This window comes from Oncorhynchus masou, chromosome 13 (genome assembly GCF_036934945.1).
Source record: "Oncorhynchus masou masou isolate Uvic2021 chromosome 13, UVic_Omas_1.1, whole genome shotgun sequence".
In the NCBI taxonomy this organism is placed as follows: domain Eukaryota; kingdom Metazoa; phylum Chordata; class Actinopteri; order Salmoniformes; family Salmonidae; genus Oncorhynchus; species Oncorhynchus masou.
Window position 1 is genome coordinate 50154592 of NC_088224.1, and position 27848 is coordinate 50182439.

Sequence of the window (27848 nt, forward strand, 5' to 3'; positions counted from 1 at the left end):
ATACACAAATAAGTAAACTGGGATATGACTAGAGTTAATAAAGGAGATTTTTCCACAAATAGGCAGGTCTTTTCCTGTCAATGGTAGCAAGATCTTATCTATTTTTGCTAACTTTCTATTCAAATGTATTGTAGTGAGAATTTCTTTCCTTTGGGATATGAAGACCGATTACTTCACCGTCAGACCATTTTATTAGTAAACTACACATTGGCATATGGGTAAAAATAAAACAATAGGTCCCCCTCTTTGTGAGGCATTGGAAAACCTCCCTGGTCTTTGTGGTTGAAAATCACTGCTAGACTGAGGGACCTTACATATAATTGTATGTGTGGGTTACAGAGATTAGGTAGTCATTCAAAAATTATGTTAAACAGTATTATTGAATCCATGCAACTTATTATTTGACTTGTTAAGCACATTTGTACTCCTGAACATATTTAGGCTTGCCATAACAAAGGGGTTGAATACTTATTGACAAGACATTTCAGTTTTTCATTTTTATTAATGTACAAATTTCAAAAAACATAATTTCACTTTGACATTATGGGTTATTGTGTGTAGTGACACACTGTATGCATTAATGAATCAATTATACAAATCATACAATCAATTTGAATTTGTTTTGACCAATCTAACTACAAAATAATAATGGTGATAGGATAAATCTATTGATGAACTGGGTAAATCAAGATGCTGTCTAGGGATATTCACAATACAGGTTCAATAGGAGTGTGTGCATGCATTGAGTTATTGAGGTTGTTTTAGATGATTCCATGGGGCTACAGATGAGAAATAATCACTGCCATTAAGGACTTATTTTATAGGCAACTGCTAGGAGAACATATTATTTTATCAAAAACATTTGCATTGAAGAAGCAATCTCTTTTATAAAAGTGTGCACTGTCTCTAAGAAAGTGAAGACGTCATTTGCAAGGCAGAATGTGGTTATGGAATCTAGTAGAAATCAGACGGAGGCGAGGGAGACAATGAAATGAATGAGTTTTTGGTGTCAAGGGAGACTAAGTTAATTAAGAATGTTTTTGATGACAAATAGCTTTGAAATCAGTATTTGTTGGGGTACTTGGGTAGTGAATTCGGATGTAAGCTAACAAGGAAAGTATGCCCACAATTAAAGCAGGAAGATACTGTGATAATGTAACGGTTTTCTTTACTTGAAGGAGAGGCGGACCAAAACGCAGTGTGGTGGTTATTCATGTTTAATTTAAAAAGACACTATACATGAATAAACTAACAAAACAAGAAACGTGAAAACTCAAACCAGCCCTATCTGGTGCAAACACAGAGACAGGAACAATCACCCACAAACACACAGTGAAACCCAGGCTACCTAAGTATGATTCTCAATCAGAGACAACTAATGACACCTGCCTCTGATTGAGAACCATACTAGGCCGAAACATAGAAATACCCAAATCATAGAAAAACAAACATAGACTGCCCACCCCAACTCACGCCCTGACCATACTAAATAATGACAAAACAAAGGAAATAAAGGTCAGAACGTGACAGATAATCTGTATGGACATTGTTTTGCGAACAGTAATTAACAGTTTCAACATTTCTTCATGTTTTGCATTATTCAAGTGTTTGTGAAGCATTAGTGGGGAGCTAACAATGCAGCCCAGACAGCTTCACAATGAATGACTAAGTGGAGCATGCACTTTCCTCTTCACGCTATAAAGTGGATGCGCTGATCGACAGACTTGATCCTCTCAATCACGTGAGACATTTGACAGAAGTACAGAATGTAACAAAAATGTAAGTACCGAACCGTTTAATTTTTTTATCGAAAAATGACTGAAGTTTCGGTATACCATGCAACACTACTCTGTGGACTCACCCTATATCATCACGGTAGACGCGGGAGATCAGCACCTCCCCCTTGTGGTTGTAGATGAACAATCCTCCAATCATGATGGCAGCCTCTCAGTCATAACAGGCCATGAGGAGTGACTGCATGGGAGAGAGATAGAGTAGGGAAGTGATCAGCAGGCAGTACAACAATAAAAAAATCAGAGGGGGAAAAAGGCTTCTTGAAGAAACGTCTTCTTGGGTCAGGAGGAATTCAGAAAGAAATCATATATCTGCCTGAAGAGGCAGAGAGAGAGAGAGAGAGACGATTACATCCATCTCTCGATAATACTAGGCAGGAAAGGAGTAGTTTAACAAAAGTACATGATCCATAACAAGAAAAGCCCTGGATTAACTAATCCTCTCCTTCCCCTTCCTCAGGAAGAACAATAAAATAGGCCTAGACCAGATTACTGCTCCTATAGCTAACACACAGAAAACAGGAGGGGAATCAAGGTGTTCATTAGGCCCCAAAATAAAGAAAGCTGACTGAAACTGGTTCTACCTAAACCCCCAATAACAAATACGTGCCCTAATGAATACGACCCTAGAGGAGCGATGTCATCTAGGCTAATTTGTTAATGAATTAAAAACATGTCTACCCTTTCATTCGACCTTCAGGTGCCATAGGAAGCACATTTCCAATTCATGTCATGATTGAACTGAATTCGGCTCAGATTGAAGGACACCCCCCCACCCCCTTTACCTCTCTACCTCTCAGTCTATTCAGAAGGACACATCCAAAAGCTTACAGAGAACTCATTTGACCCTTATATCTATTCAAACATCATTAAGCCAGACTGATAGAGTTGACATATGCAAGTCAGCGTAATAGCCTAGTGTGTGTGAATGTGTGTGTGTTCCACAAGATCTGACCTTATGTCTCTCTCACTCCAAGGTCAGTGTGACCGGGTCTGTCTGCCGATTAAGTACCACTACGTGTGGTCGTAGGCTATGACAAAGTTCTAGCAATGTCAGATCCCGGTGACTAACCAATAGGAACATGGCCGGCACAGAGTATGCACGCAATAATATGTTTATTGTGAATAGCTTGATTAGTCTACATGCTGTGCAAGAAGAACGATGTCCCTAATAATGTTGTTTACACGACACACCTGGAATCAGGCTACCTGATGGGATTATAAATCAAAATAAAACGTGAATTGGGGAAGAAGACAAGAAGAAGTCTTGGCCTGGCAGATAAAAGCTGAGGAGAATTTGAGAACCATCAACTCTATTGAAACACAGAATGGTCAAGTGTCTCACAATCCGGAAGAGATTCATTTAAACAATACTGTTCTAAGTTATACACTTTTGATGGAACGGAACCAGTAATGATAGACACATTTCTGTCAACTATTGAACTTCCGCTCCTCACACAGGAATACCAAAACGAACTAGAACGCCCCTTTACAGAAACAGAAATTCGAAATGGCAATTTCCTCTCTACAATCCAGCTAATCACCAGGAGACGATGGCTTTCCCCCAGGGCTTTATAAGGAGTTTAAGGATTTTCTTATTCCTCTCTTGATGGATGTTCTAAATGTATCTGCTGAGACGCAGAGTCTAACGAACTCCTTTTCCACGGCTATAATAACAGTTATACATTTAAAAAAATTAAGATCCTTAATGTTCTTCCTTATAGGCCGATCTCGCTCCTCAATGCCAACTATAAATGGATTTCTAAGGTGATAGCTAATAGATTATTTGCCAAATCTGATTAACACCGATCAAACAGGCTTTATACAGAAAATATCCTCCACCAATAATTTGCACAGGTTATTCAACGCAATTCACATGGCCAGTGTGAGGAGCGATCCTAGTATAGCAGTATCTCTAGACGCTGAAAAGGCCTTTGATAGGCTGGAGTGGCCATACCTATTCAAGGTACTGGCAAAATTGAACCTTGGTCCTTTGTTTGTCAACTGGGTTAAAACTTTATAGAATAAACCGGAAGATCACAACTAATGGCATGATGTCAGCCACATTCCCACTCTTTAGAGATAGTAGACAGGGCTGTTCACTTTCCCCGGTCCATTTTGTGCCAGCCACAGAACCCCTGGCTAGGCCATAAGAACGGATCCTGGCATAAAGGGCGTTCTGGTGGGCCAGATAACGCATAAGATCTCATTGTTCGCAGACAACATTATTTTGTTCCTCTCTCACCCGACCGGATCTCTCTCAAAACTACAGACGCTTTTGGGTACATACAGCTCAGGTTACAAAGTCAACATGGACAAAAGTCTAATACTTCCACTGACTCGCTTTGACTATAGCATCTGTGAACAAACGGGTCCGTTCATATGGTCGACACAGGGGTTCAAATATCTAGGAATCACAGTTGATAATGACTTAAACATTTGTACAAGCTTAACTACTCTGCCTTGGTTCAGAAGGGGGTGGATGACTTGAATAGATGGATAGATCTGCCTCTCACATTATTTGGGAGAATTATCTGTATTAAGATGAACGTTCCGCCTAAAATGATGTACCTATTTTAATCTTTATGAATAACCCGACCCGAGAGTTTCTTTAAGGGTGGCAGGGTAGCCTAGTAGTTAGAGCATTAGACTAGTAACCGGAAGGTTAACGTGGGATTATAGTCTAGGTCTCTGCCTACCAAATTTCAAGATATATTACTGGGCAGCACAAATTATATTAATTTCATTCCTATTTTAAACTGAACCAGCCCCTTCTTGGACTCAGATGGAAATGTTTGCTTTCATGAAGAAGTTGGGAGTAATAGTATCTACAAGTGGAACCCTAAGACTACATAAAAAAACAGCAATACCTGTACCATCAATTTAGTAAGATCTTGGTATGAAATTCCTAAGTTATTTGGTCTGAAAGAAGACTTGTCACCAAAAAAACACCCCTGTGGCAAAACAGGCTCCTGCCAATGATCTTGGATAGCAAAACAATTTGAGAAGGGAGAAGGGAATGAGAAGGGAATAACGCATTTAGAACATTGTTATATAGATGGGGTACTTACAGTGCCTTGCGAAAGTATTCGGCCCCCTTGAACTTTGAGACCTTTTGCCACATTTCAGGCTTCAAACATAAAGATATAAAACTGTATTTTTTTGTGAAGAATCAACAACAAGTGAGACACAATTATGAAGTGGAACGACATTTATTGGATATTTCAAACTTTTTTAACAAATCAAAAACTGAAAAATTGGACGTGCAAAATTATTCAGCCCCTTTACTTTCAGTGCAGCAAACTCTCTCCAGAAGTTCAGTGAGGATCTCTGAATGATCCAATGTTGACCTAAATGACTAATGATGATAAATACAATCCACCTGTGTGTAATCAAGTCTCCGTATAAATGCACCTGCACTGTGATAGTCTCAGAGGTCCGTTAAAAGCGCAGAGAGCATCATGAAGAACAAGGAACACACCAGGCAGGTCCGAGAAACTGTTGTGAAGAAGTTTAAAGCCGGATTTGGATACAAAAATATTTCCCAAGCTTTAAACATCCCAAGGAGCACTGTGCAAGCGATAATATTGACATGGAAGGTGTATCAGACCACTGCAAATCTACCAAGACCTGGCCGTCCCTCTAAACTTTCAGCTCATACAAGGAGAAGACTGATCAGAGATGCAGCCAAGAGGCCCATGATCACTCTGGATGAACTGCAGAGATCTACAGCTGAGGTGGGAAACTCTGTCCATAGGACAACAATCAGTCGTATATTGCACAAATCTGGCCATTATGGAAGAGTGGCAAGAAGAAAGCCATTTCTTAAAGATATCCATAAAAAGTGTTGTTTAAAGTTTGCCACAAGCCACCTGGGAGACACACCAAATTGAACTTTTTGTCAACAATGCAAAACGTTATGTTTGGCGTAAAAGCAACACAGCTCATCACGCTGAACACACCATCCCCACTGTCATTTGATTTGGTGGTGGCAGCATCATGGTTTGGGCCTGCTTTTCTTCAGCAGGGACAGGGAAGATGGTTAAAATTGATGGGAAGATGGATGGAGCCAAATACAGGACCATTCTGGAAGAAAACCTGATGGAGTCTGCAAAAGACCTGAGACTGGGACGGAGATTTGTCTTCCAACAAGACAATGATCCAAAACATAAAGCAAAATCTACAATGGAATGGTTCAAAAATAAACATATCCAGGTGTTAGAATGGCCAAGTCAAAGTCCAGACCTGAATCTAATCGAGAATCTGTGGAAAGAACTGAAAACTGCTGTTCACAAATGCTCTCCATCCAACCTCACTGAGCTCGAGCTGTTTTGCAAGGAGGAATGGGAAAAAATTTCAGTCTCTCGATGTGCAAAACTGATAGAGACATACCCCAAGCAACTTACAGCTGTAATCGCAGCAAAAGGTGGCGCTACAAAGTATTAACTTAAGGGGGCTGAATAATTTTGAACGCCCAATTTTTCAGTTTTTGATTTGTTAAAAAAGTTTGAAATATCCAATAAATGTCGTTCCACTTCATGATTGTGTCCCACTTGTTGTTGATTCTTCACAAAAAATACAGTTTTATATCTTTATGTTTGAAGCCTGAAATGTGGCAAAAGGTCGCAAAGTTCAAGGGGGCCGAATACTTTCGCAAGGCACTGTATTTAATTTGAGCAACTAAAAGAAAAATACAAGTTATTTATATATCATTTATTTTGTTATTTACAGTTAAACCTTTCTCAGAAGCACTTTTGGAGATATGACTTTACCAAACCTATCAAGCATTGAACAACTACTCCATGATAACAATGACACATATAGATTTATATCCAGAGAGTACTCATTGCTAATGCAACAATGCATGTACATAAGTCGAGAGAGTGATGGGAATACTACAATTGATGAGGGTCTATGGTCGGACGTATGCCAAGATAGTGTGTCAGCGACCATCAACTCTAGATTAGAGGTCGACCATGGCTGGGCCGATTAATTAGGGCCGATTTTCACGTTTTCATAACAATCGGTAATCTGCATTTTTGGATGCCGATTATGGCTGATTACATTGCAATCCATGAGGAGACTGCGTGGCAGGCTGACCACCTGTTACACGAGTGCAGCAAGGAGCCAAGGTAAATTGCTAGCTAGCATTAAACTTATCTTATAAAAAACAACCAATCTTAACATAATCCCTACACATGTTTGATGATATTACTAGTTTATCTAGCTTGTCCTGCGTTGCATATAATCAATGCAGTGCCGGTTAATTTAACATTGAATCACAGCCTACTTCGCAAAACAGGTGATGATTTAATAAAAGCGTATTCGCGTCAGGGTATACACAGCAGTTTGGGCCACCTGGCTCATTGCGAACTGTGTGAAGACCATTTATTCCTAACAATGACAGAAATGAACTTGCCATAATATTACATAATTATGACATAACATTGAAGGTTGTGCAATGTTACAGCAATATTTAGACTTAGGGTTGCCACCCGTTCGATACAATACGGAATGGTTCCTCCCTTCTCCCTTTATTATGGAGGTCCCTTCCCACTTGAACCTGAAATATGCCCTCTGGGTAAGTTCACAAATATGAATTTGAGGAATAGCTTCAAAATCAAATTTACAGAAAATCGCACTTGCCACTGCAAGAAAATGCACTGCATTGACATGGAAATCGGATTCCCCTCTCCCAATTTTACAAGATGGCTCTCTGAAATGAATAAATGTATTACTATTTCCGAAGATTACCTATGCTTTTAGAAATAAATTAAACTACCGTGTGAAAATATGGCAACCATTCCAGGACTATATGAAAACACTTCCATTGAGGTTGGTGGAGGTGAGCTTCTAGATCAATTTTCTCTCTGTAATGTACTGTTTGTATTGCTTTGTGTATATGTTGGTATCTCTTGTCATTTGTCTTATTTAGTCATTTGTATTATTACTATTCTAATTTAACTCATTTATTATTGGTATTTTGTCATTTGTCATCGTTTTAAGTTATTTTATTTTGGGGGTGGGGAGAATTGATTTACTTTTTGTCGTAGCATTTACTCTTGCTGTGTTGTATTGTTCTGTTGTTGAATAATTGAAAATATATATAAAAAAATGTAAAGTAAGACTTGAACTTGTAAATGTTAATTCATAGTTGTAACATAGGGTTTGTACGTTTACAGATCTAATTTAACATTTACGTTTCAAGTTTCGAGCATGGCTTTTCTTACGATCCTAACAATGTACGTATGGATTTTCTTACGATCCTAAATGATATGCACGTTCAACCTTTTGGCAGCTCTCTCTCCATAGTCGCACCACATGAGGCAAATGGTGGTCACACTAGATACCGACTGGTTTTCTGATCCACGCCCCTACCTTTTTTAAGGTATCTGTCACCAACAGATGCATATCTGTATTCCCAAATCAAATCAAACTGTATTTCTCACACACACCGAATACAATAGGTATAGACCTTACAGTGAAATGCTTACTTACAAGCCCTTAACCAACAATGCAGTTTTATGAAGAAAAAACCCAGAAGTAAAAGTAAAGCTACTGTAAAATAACAATAGTGAGGCTATGTACCTAAAATAACAATAGTGAGGCTATGTACAGGGGGTATCGGTACAGTCAATGGTCGAGGTAACATATACATGTAGGTAGAGTTATTAAAGAGACGGCATACATAACAACAGAGAGAAGCTGCAAATAGTCTGGGTAGCCATTTGATTAGATGTTCAGGAGTCTTATGGTTTGGGGGTAGAAGCAGTTTAGAAGCCTCTTGGACCTAGATTTGGAGCTCCGGTACCAGTCATGTGAAATCCATACATTAGGGCATTATGAATTAATTTTAATTGGCCGATTTTCCTTATATATGAACAGGGAAATCTTTGAAATGGTTGCGTTTATATATTTTTTTCAGTATAATTAGCACATTTTCTTCCCTTTTAACTGCATTGTTGTCAAAGGCCTCGTAAGTAAACTTGTTTTTCGGCGCATGTGACAAATACAATTTTATTTGAGGATCCATCCATTCAAAGACTGGAGAACCAGAGGGATCAACACTGAGATCCCATTGAATGACTAATTCCATGCATCAACGTGTCTTCAGCGTTCTAGAATAGTCTAGCAGCTAATATTAGCCAGTTAACCTTCATAACAACTCTGAACGCATTTGGTAGTGTGTCTATTTTAACAATTTGAGATTACAATGGCATGTGAACATCATCAGTGGCAAGGGGGCAGATACATGAAATACGCGTTATAATGTCGTTATTACATCGATTCGCATGAGGATGCAGCAAACCAAGGTACCTAGCTCACTAATGTCAGCTAACGTAAGAGGTTTTGAAATGAGCTATCTAGCTAAAATCTACTAGTACTACTGTACTGCTAGATGTCTGCCTGACCGGAAAACTAGCTACTGTAGCCAGCTAACGTTATCCATCACCGATAACTAGCTGTACATTTTGTAGCCATCGCCGTTAGGGTATTCTGTCCTATTGTGTATTCCCATAACTATACCGTTTTTTCAACATCACACAACACAGTCCTTGGTTCCAAATTGCCTTTGAAAAATATCTTGCTAGCATGCGAAATGTGGCTGATTAGCTAGCAAGCTAACGTTACCATTGTGACGACTCGTTTGCTCTCGTCTCGGGCAAATTTTTACTGCATTGCTCCTGTTCTCACCGGTCTCCGTGTCCAAAAAACACTCATTTTGAAACAGGATGGTTAAGATCAAGGTTTTCTATTTCACTCACCTTCTTACTCCAATTCAAGATGTCGACCGCTCCGAAGAGACTCACTGTCAATTGACAATGAAGCGGATTATAGGGCAGTGAAGCACCCACAACTACTAACACTGCTGGATTTGTAGATTTCAACAGGCGTATTGCTTTATCAAGACTAGCATGTACTGTAATGGCATTGGATGTTCCCCAAGCAACAATGAAAGTAGTAGACATGAAACTTTTAGATTTAGTTTGGAGGAATAAACCACACTATTAAAAAAAAGATTATGTACAACCTTTAACCCAGCCCAATTTGCAAAACCTGGTTGAAAAGATGTATGAGGGATTTTTATGTTCTTTTTAACGTATTTTTACTGACCGGAATATTACGTTTTTTCCTGAACACCATACCACCAGTTGGTCATAATTGTGACCTCTTTCTGACCAGATGGTCATAATTCTGACCACTAAATTATGTGCTATATTAGGAAGCCTACTGGTCATAGTTAAAGATGCAATATGCAGAAATCGCTCCGCCATTTCCTGGTTTTTCAAATTCTAATAGTTAGCCTAATTTCAGTTTATGTGACAAAACAATCAGTCATTGTGCAGAGAATCTTTGTAACATTTAAACCGCCGTGAAATTTTCCATAACCAAAAATATTGTATTTTCAGCTTTTTCAAACTGGTGTGCAAAACCGAAAGTAAAAGACACAAAACTGAAACTGAGCATAGAAAAAGTGCACACACAACATATCTCCAGCTTCTTAGATTTGCTTTTAACTTGCTCATATACATCCTTTGCGTCCTTCTCCTCCATGCCAGTCAGGGGAATATTTGTAGGACTTTCCAGAAGGCCCGCAACACATTAATCTCCTGAATTTTCTGACTTTCATGACATTAACTGTAAGCATAAAAAGAGAACTAATTAAATTCAGGATTGGCCTAATATGGGCATGCAGGACACGACAGAACAGTAACGCACAGTAAAATATCTTCAACAGTCAGAATCTATGAAAGGTGGTAGCAAAGGCATGTTTGCTCCTCTTTCCCTTCATATTAAAGTGGGACATTAATTCATTGGTCATCAATCTGAAAGAAAAAGGATATCACAATTAGACAGTATTTGGAAAATGACCATTTTTAAATGGTGACGTTTTGCTTAATCCTAATACATGTTGTAATATTCAAACAACATTTTATAAACACACCGCTCCATAATCCTGAGGATGTTGTCCCGGACAGAGGTTCCCCCAGTTGAGGACAGCTTGGCAGTCTTAAAAGAAGAAAGTTAAATGCAAAAATTAAAGTACACTATATATTCAAAAGTATGTGGACACACTTTCAAATTTGTGGATTTTTCTAACAGTTGCTGACAGTTGTATAAAATCGAGCACACAGCCATTCAATCTCCATACAAAAACATTGTCAGTAGAATGGCCTTACTGAAGAGCTCAGTGACTTTCAACGTGGCACCATCATAGGATGCCACCTTTCCAAGAAGTCAGTCTGTCAAATTTCTGCCCTGCTAAAGCTGCCCCAGTCAACTGTAAGTGCTGTTAAGAAGCAACAACAGCTCAACTGCAGTGGTAGGCAGCACAAGCTTACAGAACGGGACAACCGAGTGCTGAAGCGCGTAGCACATAAAAATCGCCTGTCTTCAGTTGCAACACTCACTACCAAGTTCCTGAAATGGGTTTCCATGACTGAGCAGCCGCACGGCTGGAGTGGTGTAAAGCTCAATGACATTGAACTCTGGAAGAGTGGAAACATTCTCTTGAGTGATGAATCACGTTTCACCATCTGGCAGTTTGACGGACAAATTTGGGTTTGGTGGAAGCCGGGAGAACGCTACATGCCCGAATACATAGAGCCAAATGTAAAGTTGGTGGAGGAGGAGTAATGGTCTGGGGCTGTTTTTCATGTTTCGGGCTAGGCCCCTTAGTTCCAGTGAAGGGAAATCTTAACGCTTCAGCATACAATGACATTCTAGAGGAGTCTGTGCTTCCAAATTTGGGTCAACAGTTTGGGGAAGGCGAGCTCCATACAGAAATGGTTTGTCGAGATCGGTGTGGATGAACTTAACTGGCCTGCACAGAGCCCTGACCTCAACCCCATGGAACACCTTTGGGATTAATTGGAACACCGACCGCAATCCAGGCCTAATCGCCCAACCTCATGAATGCTCTTGTGGCTGAATGGAAGCAAGTCCCCGCAGCAGTCTTCCAACATCTAGTGGAAAGCCTCCTTAGAAGCGTGCCCATTTTAGTGCCCGTGGTTTTGGAATGAGATGTTCAACGTGTACACATACTTTTGGTCATGTAGTGTATACAGTGGGGCAAAAAAGTATTTAGTCAGCCACCAATTGTGCAAGTTCTCCCACTTAAAAAGATGAGAGAGGCCTGTAATTTTCATCATAGGTACACTTCAACTATGACAGACAAAATGAGAAAAAAAATCCAGAAAATCACATTGTAGATTTTTAATAAATTTATTTGCAAATTATGGTGGAAAATAAGTATTTGGTCACCTACAAACAAGCAAGATTTCTGGCTCTCACAGACTGTAACTTCTTCTTTAAGAGGCTCCTCTGTCCTCCACTCGTTACCTATATTAATGGCACCTGTTTGAACTTGTTATCAGTATAAAAGACACCTGTCCTCAACCTCAAACAGTCACACTCCAAACTCCACTATGGCCAAGACCAAAGAGCTGTCAAAGGACACCCGAAACAAAATTGTAGACCTGCAACAGGCTGGGAAGACTGAATCTGCAATAGGTAAGCACCTTGGTTTGAAGGAATCAACTCTGAGAGCAATTATTAGGAAATGGAAGACATACGTACAAGACCACTGATAATCTCCCTCGATCTGGGGCTCCACGCAAGATCTTACCCCGTGGGGTCAAAATGATCACAAGAACGGTGAGCAAAAATCCAGTGAAAAAAACCTAGTTGAATGACCTGCAGAGAGCTGGGATCAAAGTAACAAAGTCTACCATCAGTAACACACTACGCCGCCAGTGACTCAAATCCTGCAGTGCCAGACGTGTCCCCCTGCTTAAGCCAGTACATGTCCAGGTCCGTCTGAAGTTTGATAGAGCATTTGGATGATCCAGAAGAATATTGGGAGAATATCATATGGTCAGATGAAACCAAAATAGAACTTCTTGGTAAAAACTCATCTCGTCGTGTTTGGAGGACAAAGAATGCTGAGTTGCATCCAAAGAACACCATACCTACTGTGAAGCATGGGGGTGGAAACATCATGCTTTGGGGCTGTTTTTCTGCAAAGGGACCAGGACGACTGATCCGTGTAAAGGAAAGAATGAATGGGGCCATGTATCATCAGATTTTGAGTGAAAACCTCCTTACATTAGCAAGTTGGGGCAGCAGAGTAGCCTAGTGGTTAGAGCATTGGACTAGTAACCGGAAGGTTGCAAGTTCAAACTCCCGAGCTGACAAGGTACAAACCTGTCATTCTGCCCCTGAACAGGCAGTTAACCCACTGTTCCTAGGCCGTCATTGAAAATAAGAATTTGTTCTTAACTGACTTGCCTAGTTAAATAAAGATAAAATAAAGGGCATTGAAGATGAAACATGGCTGGGTCTTTCAGCATGACAATGATCCCAAACACACCACCTGGGCAACGAAGGAGTGGCTTCGTAAGAAGCATATCAAGGTCCTGGAGTGGCCTAGCCAGTCTCCAGATCTCAACCCCATAGAAAATCTTTGAAGGGAGTTGAAAGTCCATGTTGCCCAGCAACAGCCCCAAAACATCACTGTTCTAGAGGAGATCTGCACGGAGGAATGGGCCAAAATACCAGCAACAGTGTGTGAAAATCTTGTGAAGACTTACAGAAAACGTTTGACCTCTGTCATTGCCAACAAATGGTATATAACAAAGTATTGAGATAAACTTTTGTTATTGACCAGGATTTTTTTCTCTCATTTTGTCTGTCATAGTTGAAGTGTACCTATGATGAAAATTACAGGCCTCTCTTATCTTTTTAAGTGGGAGAACTTGCACAATTGGTGGCTGACTAAATACTTTTTTACCCCACTGTATATAGTTATAGGTCATTTCACCAATTCGGCCACTTGAGTACATTTGGGCAACTTGTGTGGGACACCTGGGTGACTTCGTGCTAAATGTCATGTAGCTCACCCATTCCTGAAGTTATCAGTCTGAAACTTTGCACACCTACAGTTGCCCTCTTGTGTTATCCATCAAAATGATCTCCAGCATCCTATCTGACTGTGTGGCTATTCAAGTACATGTGAAATACGATGCATCAAACATGATTTAGAGCTTGTTTATGGAAAAAAAAAGTTTTCTGCATTTCAATGTTGCAAATTATATTTGAATTGCAGCTGCCACTGTATTGAAGCCACACTACAGGAGTAGAGCTCAATAGTTCACATCACTGCAGTCTGTATCAGAAAGTTGGCTGGCCCTCTGAAAGCCCTCCATAAACCTCTGCTGTACCTTACGTCATCGTTAACTTAGAGGTAAGAGATATCAGACCCAGGGGTGGCTAACAATGGAGATCCTTTTGATATCCACAAAGTAAAACTGCTTCAATGTTTCTGGAACCGGACTTCTAATAACCTCCATGCGTTAAATTGTATGTATTAGCACCTCTACGGGAACTGAAGAATGGGTTTTCAATTATTTCATTTCTCCATCTAGTGATGCAAATATTGACTTGTATCTTTGTGTATACAGGGCTCATCTGTAAAAGAGCCTGGTCTCAGCATGACTCCATGTCAAAGGTAAATAAAATACATTGCTACAGTATGAGTTGCAAATGCAGTGACACTGAAAGGCAAACTGTCCATTTGAAGTACAAGCAAACACTACAGTTCTTAGGGTTACCATGTTTTGGGAAAAGCAGTTTTGAAGAGAAGCAAAAAACATGGCATTCCCTATGGGGTCAAATTTAAAGCTGAATCCACACTGAGTAGCAAGGCCAGGCGTCAGGTTTATGATGTGTGTGTCATCTGGAAGGCATGGAGATGGTGTGAACACAATAGTTGACAAGCAATATCAAGCCATGAATTATGAAAGGAGAGAAAGAGAATCATAAAAGAGGCAAACTCACTGAAGACAGCATCAACCTCTTCAAAAAGAGGAGCGACACTCAAACGAATAACGTTACCAAGGCATTCAGCGCTGAGGTCATCTGGAATAGGAAAGGTTAGTTTTAAAAAATCTTGTCAAACGCTTAGTGCTTAAATTTGCAAGGTGCAAAGTGCATACTTATAGAAGGTGTCTGTTGTGCTTGTATGCCCACAGCTGCCATCAATAGGCAAAACAACCTGTAAGGCATTTGACAAATTATTATGATTGATTGATTAAAAGGAGGAAGAACACAACTCAAATGTTTGCATCGCATAAGACTCTCCTTGGCCTTCTACTACTTACCCTGAGCTTAAGGAAAAGATTAATTGTAGAACAGATTTGTTCTGATAAAATACACAGCTACAGAACCTGATATTTGACCCAAAGTGTGCAGCCTACAGCCCAGGGGTATGCAACTTTTACCCTATGACAAAGGCTTCCCACACTCAGTCACCTGAACCCCAAAGGGCTGCACATTTTCTTTTTATTCCCCTAGCCCTACAAAGCTGATTCAAATAATCATCCAGCTTTGTTAATCTGAATCAGCTGTGTAGTGTTAGGACAAAAAACAAAACAAAAACTAAATGTAAGGCTACTGTTCAATTTTAGAAGGGTGCCCTCAACGCTTTTATCCATTCATGTCAGGGGCCATGGACCGGTGCACCTCGGCTCAGGTTAATAGAACTCCCTCATTAGCAGCACAACAGCCTTTCACAGATGAAAAGCATAATTACCCAACTGTCTACAATTGTAGCTCAGACAGAGAGAAAAATATTGGCCTCTAATGGCCAAAATGCTGCATTTGCAAGCACTTTCACAATTTGAATGTAGTCAACTGGGTGAGACGACCAACTTCATTGGCTGAGCCCTACTGGTGACCCTGTTGAAGTCATGTCCAATCGGGTCATCAGAAGGGCTCAGGCAATTGTGAAGAAGAAATGTTACTACTTTAATATGAAGATAGCCTCAATGGCGCTGCCCATGCTGTCACAGACATTATATTGGCACAGATACAGAGATGAGTCTCTTATCTTCTTATGGCTTCTTATTATCTTCTTGTCCAGAGGTGCCCAGAGTAAACTGCCTGCTACTCAGTCCCAGAAGCTAAGATATGCATATCATTAGTATATGTGGATAGACCACACTCTGACGTTTCTACAAGCGTTTGAATGATGTCTGTGAGTATAACAGAGCACATATGGCAGGCAAAAACCTGAGAAAAAATCCTACCAGGAAGTGGGAAATCTGAGGTTGGTCGTTTTTCAACTCATTCCCTATTGAAGACACAGTGGGATATTGGTTATGTTGCACTTCCTAGATGTCAACAGGCTTCCACAAGATGCCAACAGTCTTTAGAACCTGTTTGATGCTTCTACTGTGAAGTGAGGGCGAATGAGAGGGGAATGAGTCAGAGGTCTGGCAGAATGCCTTGAGCTTGTGACGCTCGTTCACATGAGGGCGAGCTCTGTTCCATTGCAATTCTACAGACATTCTCCAGTTGGAACATTATTGAAGATTTATTTTAATAACAACATCCTAAAGATTGATTCTATACATCGTTTGACATGTTTCTACGGACTGTAACGGAACTTTTTGACATTTCATCTGCTCCTAGTGAACACGCTTCGTGAGATTGGATTTGTTTACAAAACTCGCTAACAAAAGTAGCTATTTGGACATAAATGATGGACATTATCGAACAAAACAAACATTGTGGAACTGGGATTCCTGGGAGTGCATCCTGATGAAGATCATCAAAGGTAAGTGAATATTTATAATGTTTTTTCGGACTTCTGTTGACTGCACAATATGGCGGATATCTTTCTGGCTTGTTTGGGCTCTGAGCGCCGTACTCAGATTATTGCATGGTCTGCTTTTACCGTAAAGGTTTTTTGAAATCTGACACAGCGGTTGCATTAAGCAGAAATATATCTTTAATTCTGTGCTTAACAATTTTATTTTCATCAACATTTATTATGAGTATTTCTGTAAATTGATGTGGCTCTGCAAAATCACCGGATGTTTTTGGAACTACTGAACATAACGCTCCAACGTATACTGAGATTCTTTTGATATAAATATGAACTTTATCAAACAAAACATACATGTATTGTGTAACATGAAGTCCCATGAGTGTCATCTGATGAAGATCATCAAAGGTTAGTGATTAATTTGATCTCTATTTCAGATTTTTGTGACTCCTCTCTTTGGCTGGAAAAATGACTGTGTTTTTCTGTAACTTGGCTCTGACCTAACATAATCGTTTGTTTTGCTTTCGCCGTAAAGCCTATTTGAAATCGGGCACTGTGGTGAGATTAACAAGAAGTGTATCTTTAAAATGGTGTGAAATACTTGTATATCTGAGGAATTTTAATTATGAGATTTCTGTTCTTTTGAATTTGGCGCCCTGCACTTTCACTGGCTGTTGTCATATCGATCAGCCCAGAGTATCTATCTCTATGAGGCAAGACAATTGTCATTCAGGATTAAAAGGTGACTGCACTTCCTGATTTGGCCTTAGTGCGAGTATTCGAACACAGCTAACTGTACTGTTTGTGACATGAATTGAGTATTTAATATGCTTATTGGTCATAGTATACCTGTATAAATATATCATAGTATACCTGTATACCTCTGGCCCTTCTTTGGACAATGTGTTAACTAACCTCCAGATGCGGCTACAGGTTCCCAACTGGGAACTACACCCCCCCCCCCCTCCCCGTTCAGCTCAAACGGTGGCGCAGGGAAAGCAAAAATATTCTTAAAAATATTTAACCTCCACACATTAACAAGTCCAATACCTTAAATGAAAGATAAACACCTTGTTCATCTACCCAGCGTGTCAGAGTTTTAAAATGTTTTACAGCGAAAACATAGCACATATTTATGTTAAACCACCACTAGGAAAGCATACAATATGTAGCCACATTGCTATGCAAAATAGCACAATCACAAACGCAGGATTAAAAGAAAAATAATTCACTAACCTTTTGAAAATCTTCATCAGATGACAGTAATAGCACATGTTACACAGTACATTTATGTTTTTTTCAATAATATGCAATTTATATCCATAAATCTCCGTTTACATTGAGCCATGTTCAAAAAATGCAACAGAAATGTCCGGAGAAATTATAAATAGCTCCGGCAGCTAACGCCAGATAACAGCAATAAACATCATAAACTTTGACTAAATATACATGTTCTACATATATTTAGAAAGATACACTTCTTCTTAATGCAAACGCTGTGTTACATTTATTTTTAACGTTACAGAATTCGTTCACTATTCAATAATCTGAGACGGCGCTCAGACATTAGCATTATTTCTCTGCTATGTTGGAGTCGACAAAAATACAATTTTATAACATAAATATTCCCTTACCTTTGATGGTCTTCGACAAGAATGTCGTGGAAGGAGTTATACTTACCTAATATAACGTTTGGTTGCTATTGGTGTGTCTATGTATTAGCAAATGCTAACATCTTCAGGTGAATTACCCCAAAAAGGACTTCTGATCACGAAAATTGTGCATCAAAACTTCAAAATTACTAAACTGGTCAAACTAAGTGCAGAATCAAGCTTTAGGATGTTATTAACGTACAAAACAATTGGCGATTAAATCAAACATAACGAACTCTCCTCAAGCAAGCTGGAACAAAGAGACCCTTTTCCCAGAGCGCGCTCCTGAAAACTTGTGACACCTCAGTATTTTGCCCGCCAAGCAGTCAAAACTCGTGCTATTTTCTCCGTTCCACGTCTCATTGAAAGACGAGAGCACGCTGAAGAAATAGAAACTGTTCCGAGATCCGTAGCTGGTTGGGAAGGGTGGGGGCGATGACGTCAAAGTTGGAGCAACTTTCTCTGGTGTGAGAGAGAGTTTGGGAGAATGGCTGCCCTGTGAGTTCTGCTTTACATACAGACATAATTCGAACGGTTTTAGAAGCTTTAGAGTGTTTTCTATTCAATAATTATTATTATATGCATATATTAGCAATTTTGGACAGATTTTGTTTCTGTTTACTATGGGCACGCAATTCCTCCAAAGGGGGCAGTATTGTGCATAGCCTTAACAGGTTTTAACTAACCTCCAGATGAGCTTCAATGCCATACAACTCTCCTTCCGTGGCCTCCAACTGCTCTTAAATGCAAGTAAAACTAAATGCATGCTCTTCAACCGATCGCTGTCCGCACCTGTCCCCCCGTTCAGCAGCACTACTCTGGACGGTTCTGACTTAGAATATGTGGACTACAAATACCTAGGTGTCAGGTTAGACTGTAAACTCTCCTTCCAGACTCACATTAAGCATCTCCAATCCAAAAGCCCCATTTACTAACCACCACTGCAACCTATATGCTCTTGTTGGCTGGCCCTCGCTTCATACTCGTCGCCAAACCCACTGGCTCCAGGTCATCTAAAAGTCTCTGCTAGGTAAAGCCCCGCCTTATCTCAGCTCACTGGTCACCATAGCAGCACCCACCCATAGCACATGCTCCAACAGGAGAATCTCACTGGTCACCCCCAAAGCCAATTTTTCCTTTGGCCGCCTTTACTTCCAGTACTCTGCTGCCAATGATTGGAACAAACTGCAAAAATCACTGAAGCTGGAGACTCAGATCTCCCTCACTAAGCTTTAAGCGCCAGCTGTCAGAGCAGCTCACAGATCACCGCACCTGTACATAGCCCATCTGTAAATAGCCCATCCAACTACTTGCACATTCATCTTCTGCACATCTACCATTCCAGTGTTTAATTGCTATATTGTAATTACTTTGCCACCATGGCCTATTTATTGCCTTACCTCCCTTATCCTTTCCTTATTTGCATACACTGTATATATACTTTTTCTACTGTATTATTGACTGTATATTTGTTTATTCCATCTGTAACTCTGTGTTGTTGTATGTGTTGAACTGCTTTGCTTTATCTTGGCCAGGTTGCAGTTGTAAATGAGAGCTTGTTCTCAACTAGACTAACTGGTTAAATGAAGGTGAAATAAAATAGAAATAAAAAAATACTATGGATATATTTAGTATGCCAAATGTTCCAGGATGTCGTACTAAATTCGCCAGAATATGAGGAATACACGAAGAGGACACTATTTCCGTACTTTAGGGCCAATAATGCAAATCTTCAGGAAATCTACCCAATGTTTGATGTGTTTATTCCCATCATTCTGAGCTTAGCTAAATGGTATAGTCATTGTGCGTTCTCAATGGACATTCGGGTGCTTTCGTAAATTCGCTCTGGCTGTCTACTCTGCTCTGAATTTACAAACAGACAATGTGACATTGCTCTGAATTCAAGCGCGCATTCTGGAACTCCTGATTGAATTTAAGAACACACCCGAAGTCGTATAATGTCTAACCAGTAATTTGTTATGCTAGATAGCTAGCAAGAGGTTGCATAGCAACAGCATCAACTTCCGGTAGACAGGTGAAAAGCTAGTGCTCGCAATTGAAAGCCTACTGCTCGATTACAGGTTGGAACAACCTATTTCGTATGTTTTTGCGGTCCTTTTTTGGAAAATATGGCAGCCATGTTTGTCAAGCAAGAACTCCCTAATCCCAGAATGCCGTTCACTGTGCCCATTTTCTGAGGTCTTAACTTAGTTTGGCCACTTCAGCATGTGACAAATCTTTGTATTTGTTACGGCATACACATGACAAGTAGTTTACAGTTAACTAATCAAAAAGCCAATACAACCTTAGCACGAAAGCTAAACAGAGTTGCAAGATATAGCTCAATCCATTTTGGGAGGTGAAGTCCTTGGGGGAAGGTATTATGGAGAGGATGATGCAGGAAATATTAATAAGATGGGGGATTTATCAACAATAAATGGCGGGGCAGACAGTTTTTCTAAGCTAAATATCCCTGGAAAGGGGGTCTGATCTGGCAACCCTGAGGTACCATAGTTTACACTCTGATGCCATGTTCAAATCAACTAACGACTTCAGTGCATTCAAGACAATGGGGGTACTCCAGTTGAGATCACCATTAGTCTGACAGATGCGTACGTGATAATCTGACTGCATTGTATGGCGTTAGCATTCGCTCATATTCAGTACCACCTTCAAAAGTGTTTTACACACGTGTTCATTACAATCTAGGCAAGAATCAGAAAGAATGAATAAAACGCTAAGTACATTATACTTACGGTACGCTACAGTAGAAACGGCAACACGTTACACAGAAAATAAGGCACTTTGATCGGAATGCACGCATGTCCATAGTTATTTGTAAGGAAGGCAATAAATGTGCAAGGACTGTATACTTGATCTGGGGAAGTGCTTGGGCTTTCTTTTGAAGGAAAGTTTGCCTGGCTCATTAAATTCTCAAATAGAAATGGTCTGCAACAGTGAAATGGGCTACTTTTGTGAATGAATGAGGCAAAATTAGAAGTTGAAACAGTCTATAGAAAATTAGCAGGTAGTGTGCCTTGGTCTGAGGTCAGCGCGGGTTAAATGTCCACATGTTGGAACGGTGAGTGCATTCTGACATCAAACGCATAAAATCAACTCCCACTGGGGCGACTGTTGAAGATATTTGGAACTCGCGTGTGAAAAGGTTAATGTTGGCGTTACCTACACCTTTTTACTCAATGTTATCCTTTTGGTTGGCTAGAGTTCAGTGTTGTGCCAAACTGATGGTCAGTCAAATGGAAATCAAGAGCGGCTGGCAAGCTTGGCTTGCCTTTCCGATTGGTTTCAAACAACTGCTCTTAACACTGACTGAATAGTTGTTGGTTTTGGGTTGAATTCAGGCACAAGTGACCTCTTGTGTTTAAAACAGTTATTGCACTAAACATAAAGGATGGTTCACACGCCTGTGCAGCATGGATGTTTGACACTGAATAGGATCAGTTGACAGGATCCCCAGAAGTTGATGCCACTTTCAATGGAATTTCCTGTCCTAGAGGAATGCGCTAATTGGGAGTTGCTAAACATGAACAAATACCATGGTCAAGTGTAACAGCATCTTGCTAACCTTATTTTGCTAGCTAATGTTCATGTAAAATCCCTTTTGCCTGATCCCCCCCCCCCCAAAAAAAATCCCCCTATTCTCCGTTAACATTTCCCCGTCGACCTTTTGTCTCTGCTTCTGCAGGTTTTTGCTCTCAAAAGTACACCTTTTTAATAGAAATATAACACGATTGGATGTTCTACATCCATGACAATGTTTAAAACCCTAGCAGGTAACCACTTTTGAGGTCTGGGAAAAACGGAAGACATGTCGATTTTGGGTTGTTGTTACCCTTTATAAAGGCAAGTGTGCGCCAGGAAGAGACCTTTGTTTGGTTAAGCGGTGTTGCTGTAGCGCTCATGTGATTGCGGAGTTTGCAAAAAAATGGCCACTGGATTGATGCAAATAATCATGATATAATTCTGCCAGGCTGGCATAGGCTACTTTGCGTTCTGCAAGCATGCGCACAGAGACTGGGCAGTCCTGTGCAGTTTTTTAAAGTTGCGTGGAAATACGAATCACTGATGCATTTTGATCATGTCTTATGATTCACTTGGGCAAATGAATGGATTTTCTAACAAGTTGAAGGGATTGAGTTGATTTCCTCCTTAGTTCAAAGCATTTTCGAATATTGTTGAATTTCGGTTTAATGTCTGTATTTCGTGATTCCATGTGGGTGCGCTGTATTTTATAGGGCTCTAGGCCATAAAGTTGTCATAAGTATGAACCTAGGATATGCCCCCCCACCCCCCCCCCCCCCCCACCCCCACAAGAGTGAAATATATGGTCTGGAAATAAAAGCAAGGTCTGAGCTTTTCAGTGTGTCACAAGGTGGACATTTCTCGGTCCCCCTAAGAGTAGGCGATATGTTGTCTTTATATAGTGTACCAAGAGATTGAGCTCGTCTGATTTCGGGAAGCTAAGCAGGGTAGGGCCTTGTTAGTACTTGGATGGGAGACCGCCTGGGAATACCAGGTGCTGTAAGCATTTTGCTCCAGCAGAGGGTTCTCTTGTGTCATGCGTGGAGCATGACCCCACCTTGTGACACACACTGAAAAGCTCAATCCTTGCTTGCATTTCCAGACCATATATTTCACTCTTGTGGGGGGGAAAAAGAGGGCGCATCCTAGGTTCATACTTATGACAACTTCATGGATTAGGGCCTTTTATTTATCACCCTAATAATGTTGTGTCTTTTTATTGGACTAAATGCAGTTTGTTAGTGCTTCCCTGCCCTGCCCAGATCAAATCAAATAATGGACAATGCGTTTCCCTCAAAATCTAGGCAGTGCATTCAGCATGTGTTTTTAGGCGAGGAGACTGTCAATGTCTGTAGTCCGTTAGGGCCCTGTAAAATCCCCTCATTGTTTTGCCTGGTTGTCCCCCCCCCCCCCCCTAAATGTAAATGGTTTAAGGACAATGGACAAATTTCAAAATATAGTTCAAATGAAGAACGTGGATATATTGTGTTTACAAGAGACGTATTGGGACAATGATTGTGTATTGAAAGGATTAGAGAAGAGTACTCAAAGGAGAACATATCTTAGACAGATTGAAAATGTAAAGGGTGAAGTAGTAGATGATTATGTAGAGATTTTAGAGACGGTGCAGAATTTTTATAGGGACTTATTTAAGAAAGGGGAGGTGGATGAGTGGTGTGTACAGGAGATTTTAGATAGTGTGGAGTTGAAAATTAATGTAGAGGATAAGTTGATGTGTGATGGGACGATTACAGTAAATGAAGTTATAGATGCGATTAAGGATTTACAGGTGAATAAGAGCCCTGGTGTAGATGGGATCATTGCAGAGTTTTATAAAATGTATGAACGTCTTTTAGCACCTATTTTATTGGAGGTTTACCACTATATGGAGGAGAATGACTGTGTTTCAGAATCGATGGTGACAGGGATGATAACTATTTTCTATAAAAATAAAGGGAGTAAGGTAAAATTGGAAAATTATAGGCCTATTAGTTTATTGAATGTGGATTACAAGATTTTAGCCAAAATGTTAGCGAATAGGATGAAGAGAGTTTTACATTATATTATTTCACCAACACAGAATTATAGTGTTCCTGGGAGGGACATAGCTGACACAATTAATACAATTAGAGACGTGATACACAAAATGAATGGGGATAAGATGGGGGGTATTGTGTTAAGCATAGATTCAAATAAGGCTTTTGATAGGGTAGAACATGATTTTCTGTTTAGGGTTTTGGAAAGATTTGGCTTTGGTAATAAAATAATAGGGTGGATTAGATTATTATATAGAAATGCAAAAAGTAGGGTGAAATGCAATGGGATTTTAACTGTCTCTTTTACTTTTGAGAGATCGGTAAGACAGGGATGTCCTTCATCAGCTTTATTGTATGTTTTATCAGTTGAACCTTTAGCGGCTTTTCTTAAGAAGGATCATTTTATTAATTGTGTCCAGACTCCACAGGGGGGTTTTAGTTTGATTCACCAATTTGCAGATGACACAACTATCACAGTTAGAGATGAGGACAGTGTAAAAAGGGTAATCGAAGGTTTTACAATATATGGAAGAGCATCAGGCGCTAAAGTTAATATGGAAAAGTCTGTTGTAATGTATATTGGGAAGGTTAATGAGGGGAATTTTTATTTTAAAGATGTCAAAGATTATTTTAAGGTGTTAGGAGTGTTTCTAGGGGTAAAAGAAAAGGAAGCTAGGGATTTGACATGGAGTGGTGTGATAAATATAGTTAGGAAGGTTGTAAATATGTGGAATGGAAGGTGTCTAAAATTAAAGGGGAAGGTTATTGTTATAAATTCATTACTGATGTCAATTTTTGTTCACATCCTGAATGTTTTGGATGTGCCAGAATGGGTTTTTATCCGAAATGAATAAGATTTTAGTTGATTTTTTATGGGATGGGAAGGGGGCGAAAATTGCTTTTAAAACTTTGATTGCAGGTTATGAGGAGGGGGTTTGAAGTTAGTGGATCTAAAGGTGAGGAGAATAGCGATAAGAGTGAAAATGGTTCGGAAGTATTTATATGGGGAATTAGATTACGGGTGGAAAACGTTTTTTACCGAGTATTTGCAGGAGGTTGGGAGGATCGGGGATAATGGTTTATTAATGGTTTATTAATGTGTGTAAAACAAATGTTGGGAAATATACCTTTGTTTTACAAGGACGTTTTTGGGGCTTGGGGGCAGTTTTTACCACACATTTCTTATGATTGTAACATTTTGGAAAATGTTTTCAATCAGCCAATATTTTTGAATCCTAAGATCAAGTATAATAATACAATGTTGTTTTGTAAATATTTTATGAGGGCTGGGATGAGACAGATTTGTGATATTTTATATGAAGTTATTCCAGGGTTTCTTCCTGTACAGGCTATTAATGACAATATTGTTGAGGTGGAGGATGAAATAAGCAAAACTACTGTAGGAAATATGTATAAGAACATTGTGGGGTGTATTCCTGAGGAGTGGGTGTTTTTAATAAATACAGAGGTGGTTAAGAGAGCTGGGGGTTTACCGGTTTTATTTTATGAAAGTAATGGAGTGAAAAATGATTTGTCAGGTTTGAAAGTTAAAACAGTATATAGTAAATGTATTTTGCAGGAGATAAAAGATCCTGCCTCGGAGAAAGTGTGGTCGAAGGTTTTTGTGGATTTGGATGTGAAATCAATATGGAAGAATGTTAATGTAAAATGTAATTCAATAGAATGTGAAGATAATGATTTTAAAGTAAAACATAATAGGGTTTTTACTAATGTGGTCTTACATCAAATCAATAGAGATATTAATAGGGAATGTGACATTTGTCGAATAGGGGTGGAAAATGTTATGCACTTTTTCATTGAATGTAGTAGATTAAGAGGGTTTCATGCGTTTTTAAAAGGGTTGTTAGTGAAACATTGGGGGGAGGAGATTTTTAATGGGGTAGAATGGAGGAGATTTTTTCTGTTTGGTATTAATGGGAAGAGTAAAGTTTTGAATTTTAACTTGGTTAATTATGTTTTAAGTCATGCTAGATATGCTGTAAGATTAAGAAGGAACTTGTGTCATTATGAAGGGAAATGTGTGAGTGTGGAGGTATTTTGGAGAAAAATATAGAGATAATACATAGATATGGTGGAGGCAACTTTGAAAAACAGTTTGTGTGGGATAGTATATTTATTGGAATGTTAGCAAATGGAAAACTTGTCTTTAATTACTAATTTGGATTTAGTGAGGGATTTAAATGTCAATTGATTGTATTTTCTTTCTGATTTTGTAAAATGGTGAATTGTTCATCCTTTAATTATGATTGAAATGCTGTAAAATTGTCTGTTTTTTATAATAAAATATAAATTAAAAAAAGTATGCCTGATCTCGTCTGATCTCGGAAGCAAAGTAGGGTCGGGCCTGGTTTGTACTTGGATGGGAGGCCGCCTGGGAATACCAGGTGCTGTAAGCATTTTGTCACTGCCTTGTGGAATTTCAACTCTTTGTCTGTTTTTTCCCACAAGGCTGAAATATGTGCCCTCGCTTTGAAATAAGTAAGCAAGGTTAGTTTGTATTTCATCCACCAATCTGTGCTACAAATTATGGCTACAGTATATGCAATTTCTTCCACTTTTTGAGTGACACAAAGATGCTTATTGAAATGGTGAAAATGCAACAGCTGTTAATCAGACTCACTTTGACTTTATATAGTGCACCAAGAGGTAATTTCTCGCTTACGACCATGCCGGCCTGAGTACGCCTTACCTTGTCTGATCTCGGAAGCTATGCAGGGTCGGGCCTGGTTAGTACTTGGATGGGAGACCGCCTGGGAATACCAGTTGCTGTAAGCTTTTTGTCACTGCCTTGTGGAATTTCAACTCTTTGTCTGTTTTTTCCCACATGGCTGAAATATGTGCCCTCGCTTTGAAATAAGTAAGCGAGGTTAGTTTGTATTTCATCCACCAATCTGTGCTAAAAATTATGGCTACAGTATATGCAATTTCAATATCGTGCATAGATGTACTGGTCTCTGTGGTGATTTCAGAAGGCTGTGCCTATTTCTACTTTTACCCCATACTCTTTAACCCGATACCCAGGTACTGAACTGTAGTCAGGATGGTCGAGTGGTCTAAGGCGCTGCGTTAATGTCGCAGTCTCCCATGGAGGCGTGTGTTCAAATGCCACTTCTGACAGTTGTTTAGTGTCTCTCAGGAGTCATGCTGGTTAGCAGTAAAAATAAGATGATGAAATAACAACTTCACAAAGTGAAATTACAATAAACACTCTCAAATGCAAACCTTCTGGAGCTGAGCAAAGATCAAGGAAAATAAGAAAACAGCTGTACTTAGTAACAAATGAGTGATGGGACCATTTCATGTTATTGCATTATAATGAGTTACTGCATTATCTTTCAGTTGTAAAATTATCACCTTCTGTAGGCTATGCCTGGGGGCCCATTCACTCCGAACAAGCCTGTTTTCTTCTGCCAATGTTGTCGTGGCCGAGTGGTTAAGGCGATGGACTAGAAATCCATGAGGATGTTCCTGCGCACGTTCGAATCCTGCCGACAATGAAAATGATTCTTTTTGACCCCTCCGGAGGTGGAAGTTTAGTCGTGTTTCTTATACCAATCACATCCTCTCAGATCTCCACAAGTACATAGGGATTAGTTGTCCATTTGGGATAGGACTGCAGGCCATCTATCCCACCTCACACCATTACACACCTGGTTATTCACCCTTCTAGCTCTATAGGCCACAGTAGCATAGGTTACAGGTTTGTAGTCAAGCCACAGATTTCAGGTGAGATCCCATGATACACTCAACAATACACCAACACGATTATCATGAATAACCATTAAGCCATGTGCTAAGATTTCCCCCATTTTGACATGTGGAAACCTGTTGTCACTCTTACCCTGACGGATAGCTGCACACACTTTTTTGGTCCTATCTGAGGCATTTTTAAATTCATGTCAAAATGGCCATATTCTGAAGACACTCTTAAAGTCTGCAGGGTCATCGAACTGGCCACATCTAAGTCAAGCCACAGGTCATAGATGAGAAACCTTGTCAAACCCTAAAAGAAAAAGAAAAACACGAAAATTGAAAATGACCATTAAGTCATTCAGGTCGCTGACTCCCCTATAGGCATGGTTTGAAACCCACCCCTGACAACTTTTTAGCTCCTGCATGTCATGCACCTTTTTTTAAATCCAGTTGAAAAATAAATGACTTAAGGTAATGTAAATGACACCTAGTTAATATG

The 27848-nt window shown here is 39.7% G+C and overlaps 1 protein-coding gene, 1 non-coding gene and 1 pseudogene across 2 annotated transcripts in view; 2 read left to right on the top strand and 1 right to left on the bottom strand.

Annotated features, from left to right (window-relative positions):
* The window catches only part of LOC135552500 (AP-2 complex subunit mu-B-like), a 40306-nt gene extending 30503 nt beyond the window's left edge, over nucleotides 1–9803 (bottom strand). The window contains exons 1-2 of the mRNA XM_064984173.1: nucleotides 9560–9803; nucleotides 1862–1974 (exon numbers count right to left, since the gene is read on the bottom strand). Coding sequence (XP_064840245.1) covers nucleotides 1862–1935 — 74 coding nt within the window. The 5' untranslated portion in view covers nucleotides 1936–1974; nucleotides 9560–9803. The remainder of the gene's footprint in view (nucleotides 1–1861; nucleotides 1975–9559) is intronic.
* A 16509-nt stretch (nucleotides 9804–26312) lies between these two features.
* LOC135553497 (5S ribosomal RNA) lies at nucleotides 26313–26431 on the top strand (annotated as a pseudogene).
* Nucleotides 26432–27071: 640 nt separating this feature from the next.
* trnas-aga (transfer RNA serine (anticodon AGA)) lies at nucleotides 27072–27153 on the top strand. Its single transcript has one exon. It is a non-coding gene; the product is annotated as a tRNA-Ser (tRNA).
* Nucleotides 27154–27848: the final 695 nt, after the last annotated feature.